Source organism: Scomber scombrus, chromosome 2 (assembly GCF_963691925.1).
Source record: "Scomber scombrus chromosome 2, fScoSco1.1, whole genome shotgun sequence".
Taxonomy (NCBI): Eukaryota; Metazoa; Chordata; class Actinopteri; order Scombriformes; family Scombridae; genus Scomber; species Scomber scombrus.
The window spans coordinates 28,907,802-28,915,453 of NC_084971.1; the positions used below are offsets into that span (position 1 = coordinate 28,907,802).

Here is a 7,652-nt window from a genome sequence, read left to right on the forward strand (position 1 = left end):
AGTTGAAGGACTTGGTCACACACACATCAGTCACTGAGTATTGAAAACCCTTTAGTCTCTTTTACAGTCACCATGAAATGACCTCACATGACTTTCTGGTGACATTACCCTGCACTAGTGGGCATAAATACAAATGTCAACCAATAAAACTTTCATAAATATTTGAACATGCTCTCCGGTCCACCTATCCCTTAAATACAATAGTGTTTCTCTCCCAAACTGATTACACTCCCTGCACATTGCCCTGCTCCAACATCCTGTTTGAACAAGAAATACATAAAATCCAGGAAGTGTCATTTCATGTGCTTTTAATAAAGTGCTGTCTGGTAATGCAGGGACATGTCCTCTGACCTGCATATTTGGGGGTTTCGTTCACATCCCTTTCTCTTTTTTTAACATGTTTCCAATTTCAGCATGAACCTCTAATTATTTGCCACTTAGACATAATTGACAGTGTATGAATGATTGACCTGCAATTATGTTTATTTTGACCATATCTGTAAATGTACAAACATTTGAAGGGAGTTTGAAGGCTGAAGCTATACAGTTTCTCTTTTGGACACATGATAGTTTATTTTGGTGTACAGGAGACAGCACGTAACCTAATTGGAACAAGACTTGTAGGGCTTTGCAATGTTGAACGTGTGGACGCCACACTCTGCACACATTACAGAAAGTTAAACATTAACACAGAAAACTAGCCTTGATTGTTGTACAAAAAGTTCAGTTCATAGAAATACCTCTTTTAAAAAAAAAGACAGTGAAGGGATGAATATTATTGGACTGTACATGATTAGGTGAATTTCTTTCTAGAGCAGCTTTCAGTCCAGAAGGTGTCATTTTTACCTCTTTGTGTAAATTATATGAAGACACAATTTTAATTGTATAAGAAAATGTACCGGGGTGAAAGCTCTCAAAAATTGAGCTTTATCTGCTTCTTTATCATCCCGCGAAAAAGATCTTGTAATTTCACGTGGTCTCACCTGGTTACATAACGGTGTAATAAAAATTCGATGGAGACTGCGTTGTTTTGTTGAGTGAGAATGTACAAAATGAAAATTATGCAAAAATGATCAGTTTGGAAACAAGAAAAAAGACGCAACAAAAAGTCTTTCCTGACAAACGTTCCTCACAGGAGGTGGAGCAGTTCATCCAAACAGCAACAAGAGAACAAATCATGTTCAGTTCTTTCAGGGTTTACAGCAAATGAAGATCTGAATGAGCAGGACGGCCAACAGGAAATGACTATTACAGCAGTTTGCAGTTCCTAGAAAGGGAAGAGACAAATTGATTGCATCAGTGCTGCATCTGGGATCTTGCAACATCATATAAAAAACAAAACAACATCTCTGACATTTTTAATTAAAACTTAAGTTAAAAAACTGAAATTCAGTCATTCATTTTATAGTAATGCAGATATAAACCTACCACTGCCAGGGAGGACCTCCACCTCCAATGTAAGGTTTTTCTGTCCATCTACTGAGACGGTGTATTTCCCAGCATGCTTTCTGCTTGAGTGAGTGGGCAGGGACACTACCTGCCCGTCTTTAAACCAAGTGACTAATTTAGGTTTGGGGTTTCCCCTAACCTCACAGCTGAGGGTGCCCCCCTCTATCACCTGCATTTTTTCTGGACAGACGAGGTGTGGACCAACTGAGAGAGAGGGAAAAAAAGAGACAGTTGATGGAGATTGGTATCCAGGAGAGAGAAAAGGTGAAAATGAGAATTATTCAGTAAAAATTGTACACTTTGGGCCTGATTTACTAAGATCCCAAATAAAGGGTACTAAATTGTGTGCACAATGCAATAGATTTCACGTTTCGTTTGCGTGCGTTTTGCGGGTGATCTAAGAATAACTGCGTAAATGAAAACAGGTGCAACAGGGTGGAAACAGCAGAGATGCAAACCTCAGTGCGCTGCGTTAGTAGTTAGCTTGCATATTTTTTGCAGGTGATGTCAAGTTTGCACATGTTTTTACACATTCAAACCTTTAGTAAATCAGACCTTTTGACATATTGTGGTTTTTGTGATTGTTATTTATATGCTGTTATGATGTCGGGATATCTATGCTTAACATGGTAAAAGCTGAGGTCAATGTATGTGAAAATGCTCCCTGAGTGTCAAAAACCAGGACTTCAACCTCCTCTGAACACTTAATTTACAATGTCCTTTTTTTCTATCTTGCCGATGATGCCCATAAATGGATGTTCGCACCATGGCCACTGATCCTAAGATTGTTGCTGAGGTTTTTCCATGTGTTGTTTCATTGCCCACCCACATATTTTGGGTTGGATTCCAGCTCGAATATGTACGGATGTGTTTGAGAGGTTCAAGTAAAGAACAATAAAATGTACTTAAATCATATTACTGTAGTATGTTGCATGGATTCTTGACGTAAACTGCATATAGCTGCTGGAAGTCTGTTGACGGGCAACTTCTTAAAGCTGGCCAATCAGAACTGAGTGGGCTCCTCAGGAGGAGGACCATAAAGAGGCAAGTTAAAATGCCCAGTGTCAGAGAGGCTGAGCTGAGGGGCTGCATAAAGGGTCAGATATTCCAGTAGAGCCCCAGATTAAAAATATAGACCTGTAAATGTGCATAATATGTCCCCGTTTAACATAATAAAAGTGAGTGTATGTTGTTGTTTGACTCACAGAGAACCACTGCAGTGATGTTTTGTGACGTCACCACCGGAGGAGGCTGTGGTCCTTCAGTTCCCAGGTCTAGCTCGGCTTCACACCAGTACAGGCCTCCATCATCTTCTTTACTAGGGTTAATGTCCAGAGTGAATGTCTCATTAACTGGCTCCTTTGTTGTGCTGTTGGACTGTCGTCTCTGTAGTTTTGTCGGTCCTCTGTAGAAGGTCACAGTGAGGTTTCCAATAGGAGCAACCTCCAGAACCGTACACTGCAGAGTGTACTGACGACCCTCAAACATTGGCCCAGTGTGATTTGCAAAAGTGATGGACACACTGTCTGGAGGCTCTGTGGACAGGATAACGGATAAATCATAAAGACAAGGTTTGATGCATGTTCTAACATGAGCAAAACAAAAAAAAGTTTGAAACTCACTGTAGACTATCACAGAGAGATTACGGTGGCACATGTTTATTTCTAGCATTCCAATGCACAAAGGCGTGACGTCCCACTTAGTCATGCTGTTCACACTCCAAACGTTAGGTTGATCGTAAAGAGGTTCACCCTGGAAAAGGTCACAATTTTAAAATGCTGTTTAACTTGTGACTGCAATGAATTGATAGTATATTGGTGTTGCTTATTAATATATACCTGTACACTATAATACAATACAATACAAAACTGTCCTGCAACACATCTGTGTTTAACTTACAATATCAAGTTTTAGTTGACACTTGTCACCATGGATGTAAATACACCAAATATCAGGGCAGTCTGTCCAATAGTTGTTGAGATATTTCAGTCTGGACCAGAGCAGTCGACCAACAGTGACTCTGCTAACATGGATAACAATTCTACACAGTTCTTACATTGAAGAGCACTGATACCTACCTCTGGTGATTCCCATGCAATGTAATGAACAATGAGCGCATTTGTTGTAGAGCAGTTAGCTTTTGCTGGATCTCCAAACCTGTGACAGGAGAGTTTACACACAATTAGTCATCATTTATACAGACACGGGGGAAAAACAAGCCTCCCAAATGGGTTGGTGGTAACACAAATCAAAAAGGACGGAAGTTGTCCAATACAGACATATGAGAAAAGCTCCTAAACAAGAGCCTTTTTGTGTTTGTTTTCCCTCTTAGTGTACAACTCGAACAAATAGATTTATTCTCATTTTTCTACGTCTAATGCCCCTTCTTATTTCGTCACTGGTTTAAATGTGTGTCTAAACAGGCACAGAGGAATCTGAGGGGTCACGAAATGATTGACAGGATAGGAAAGCACATAAAATAAAATAAAATCAGTTTCACTAAATTCTGTTTATTTTCTCAGACATTCCTTTAATCTTGTGTCTTTTGAATTCCTGGATAATTCAACTTTCAGAAATCATTTTATTCAAAGAAGGAAAAACCTCTTTCTAGCTACAGTTTTCTTGCCATACCTGACTACCAGAGGGGAGGGGGATATCGTCAGAGGGCAGTGGTCGTTTTCTGTTGTCTCTGTTGTCTCTGCAGAGTTGCTGTCGAAGGAAGGGGTGGAGGGTGGGGTACTGCGAGAAGGAGACTGTAGAGATGGGATAATTGTCGGAATGGGAGAGGGAGGTGAAATGTGCGATCGAAGAGGCGGAGCGGGCGTGTACATGGAAACAGGAGATGAGGTAGCTGAGGACACAGGAGTGGTCAAAGGGCAGGAGAGGAAAACAGACAAAATCAGTCACGTATACTGTACATGTAAACATATAAATAAATAAATCTGAATAAGTCTTAAGGGCTCCTTCTAAATCATTGTCACTGAATGAGATTCATGACAAATGTTCAGAATAGATGCTAAATGTTATTTTCCACAACAAAAACATTTCAAAACATTTTCTTCTATTTCATCTTTTTAAAGTGTAAACGGTGAAACACAGAATCATAGACTGTTGCTACAGATATGTTTTTACCAAAACATTTTCTAGTATTTGGTTTGTTTGTTCTCTAAAGAACGTACATTTTAAATAATTAAATGCACACATTGTAAATAGTAAAGCTGTTTATTTTTTAAAAACCTGACAAACTAATTTGGATTAAAAGTTCACATATGATGATCAAATTTTAAAAAGCCATACATTGTGTTTCTTTAAATTGAGACTCTTTACATATTTCAATCCTTATATATTAATTATAACATATTTTGTATAGGTTTGGTGTCAGTGATTAGGCAGGTGTCCAAATACAGCATCATTTTAAAACTGATTAGATTTATTACTTAAAGCTGGAGTGCGGGACTTTTGTCTCCTCCTACTGGCAGTGAGAGTAATTACCAAAACACTGTCAATGTGTGCTTGCGTCATAGACCCACCGTAGCTTACTCTATTGCTTTTGTGGCTGTAAAAAGATGGATGAATTGTATTGAAGATCACGCAACACCTGTGAAATGACTCCTTTCACTATCAGAATTTGATCCATTCGGTTCAATAATATTTGGAAAATCTAGAAGAGATTAAATAATTTCCTCCACATTCAAGTTAACTCGCTCAGCTTGCGGACGCCTATAGTACGTATTCATCCAGCCAGCATGGGAATGTTAAACTTGACACCAGATTTAAAAATTCTAGTTTACTGTGAAATACAAATGGATTTACCATTGTGTTTTAATGTATTTAAAGACAAACAAAACCAGGTTTTTGCTTAATTATCAGGGTACCTAGTTTCTAGCTGTACAGTATGTGGGTATTATTATTATTTAAATAACGAAAAGAAAAAAAATTCAATGAAACAAATGAAATGATTTATCTCTTCATTTATTTATCTTTCTGTATGAACTTATGAGTCATTTTCTCTGTCCTTACATAACACAGGCGAGGGTCAAGTGGATTTTGCCATCTCGTGAAATAATACTGTTTTTAGCTGATCTATTGTGAACCATTGTTTCATAGTGCACTGAATACACCCAGTGTGTTCCTCTGAGGAAGGAAGGACACCCTGCCCAAGTCAAAAGAACTCGCTCCTCTTTTCTATGACCATTGTTCCCCTGAATCCTGAGGTTGTTCTCCTGCCTATCAGATGATCTCACTCACAGTAGCCCGTTGGAGTGTGTGTTGATGTGTCTGTGTGTGTTGTATTGGCCTATCAGCTGTCAGAATAATGTTTCTACTCTGCAAAATCAGATCATTAAAGGATAAAGCTGGTAATTTTCTGTAGTTTTTTTATTGTGCAGAGTCAAATCAATGATGAACTGATCTATTTATAGCCTAAGTATTTGGTGCGTATACAAATTATTCCTTCACCAGGACGATTACAGTCACATTAGTTTGTTTAAAAATGCCTCTGAAGATTAATAACAGCGATCACACTTTCAGACTCTGGCAAGTAGTTTTGTGTAAGGCAGACACCACTGCACACATCTAGGAAGCTGTTCTGTTTACAGAGCTTCACCAGCTTGTTGTGTATGACTGAAAGCGTGATCGCTGTCATTAGACGTCACGGAGACGTTTACGAGCTAACTACTGTAACATGACTATAATCTTTGTGGTGAAGGAACAAATCTCCCAGTACAGCCATGAAGCAAACTGACATGTTTTAAATCGTTTTTGAGCAATGATGCTTTACAGCACAGAAGAATAAGATACACCACACTTTGGATACACACACAATACCTAAGTAGTAAGTAAGCACATGAGATTTACTGACAAGACAAAAAATATAGAAAATCACCAGTCAAATCCTTTAAGACCTAATAGACTCTTTCTCTATATATCAATCCTTCTCTTGCTCTTTCTCTGAGAAACAATTTAATATGTTAAATAAAGCTTCGTGGCACTTGAGAGCACTTCTTCTTTAAACTACTGTAGCTCAGAATTATTTGTACATCACTTTAAACAATTTAATGTATGTAAATGTTTAAGATGATCTGCCAGGTTATATCTAATTTGACACAAACCACAACAAATTTGTTAAAAATCAGAGACAACCTACATGATAATGTCATGATTATATAACAGTTTTTTATTCAGCCATATTATTATTTATCAGATATGACACACATATTAATTAAATGCCTTTATGTGCTGTATTTACCTTTGGAGATCATTCATGGTCTCAAAAGTGGGTCAGGATGATTAGAGATGATTTAAGATGGGCAAAAAATTAAGAAATATTTCTGCTATACAAAATTAGTTCTACTTTTTTAATTTATTTTCTACTTTAAATCAATTTTGTGTGAAATAGGCTATTGGATAGTTTAATTTCTAAAATGAAATCAGTCCTTAGATGAACTGCTCACGACTTATTGACATGCGTTACCTGTGATGAGTGACAGCAAGCAAAACAATTTCCATCATTTTTTTCTGTGACTACACATTTATACCATGTTACTACTTCAGATAACCATTCTGTATAATTAAAGCCTGCTTCCTAAGTAATATACAAATGTTATTTCTAGGAGACATCGAGCAGGTTTGCTTGGACTGTTGAGTCTCAGCGTACCTGTCAACAGCACTCATCTAGCTGTCATGTCACTCACCTGAGTCGAACAGGCAAAACAGCAGAAGCGTGATTGGCCATCCAGAGGCAAACATCCTTCGTCAGTTTCCCTGGCTCCAAATTCTGGCTGCTGATATGTGACGTCTCTCTCAAACACCAGGTGCTGGCTGTCTGATGCTGGCAGTGACTCGGTCTGAGACTTCTGAGAAAACACTGGATGCTTCAGGTTTTTATGGGTGTGTGTGTTCTGCTCATGTGCGACTGAAGCCGATGATCAAGCGATTCCTTTACTTTGGCCTCTGAAACCCACCATGGGCGTTCTCTGTTTGCATATCAAGAGAGGAAGGAAGGGAGGGTCAAGAATAATGCTGTGTGGTGCTGCAGCACAGAGGGCAAGAATGAGTACAACTGAGGGTGTGTGTGTGTGTGTGGGGCACACACAACAAATCATGGTCACTTTTGGGGACATTACATATACTTACATTAATTTCCTGGATACTTACCCTACCCATAACCACTAGCCAAACCCTAACCTTACCCAAACCCTGAA

General features: G+C 38.6%; 1 protein-coding gene across 1 annotated transcript; it reads right to left on the reverse strand.

The window, feature by feature from the left end:
• Positions 1-465: 465 nt before the first annotated feature.
• On the reverse strand, positions 466-7,339 carry LOC133996640 (intercellular adhesion molecule 3-like). The gene is made up of 7 exons (XM_062436247.1): positions 7,143-7,339; positions 4,081-4,300; positions 3,528-3,606; positions 3,072-3,201; positions 2,655-2,984; positions 1,429-1,653; positions 466-1,267 (listed from the first exon to the last, which is right to left on the reverse strand). Exons 1-7 carry the CDS (start codon positions 7,195-7,197, stop codon positions 1,191-1,193), a joined length of 1,116 nt encoding a protein of 371 aa, XP_062292231.1. The 5' UTR covers positions 7,198-7,339; the 3' UTR covers positions 466-1,190.
• Positions 7,340-7,652: the final 313 nt, after the last annotated feature.

Bases quoted from the DNA above. Each gene is read 5' to 3' on its own strand.
- LOC133996640 (XM_062436247.1), bottom strand. From the start codon at position 7,197: ATGTTTGCCTCTGGATGGCCAATCACGCTTCTGCTGTTTTGCCTGTTC. The intron at 3,607-4,080 runs GTATGGCAAGAA...CTCCTGTCACAG, and splicing joins CCCTCCCCTCTGGTAGTCAG to GTTTGGAGATCCAGCAAAAG. The intron at 3,202-3,527 runs GTAGGTATCAGT...GACCTTTTCCAG, and splicing joins TTGCATGGGAATCACCAGAG to GGTGAACCTCTTTACGATCA.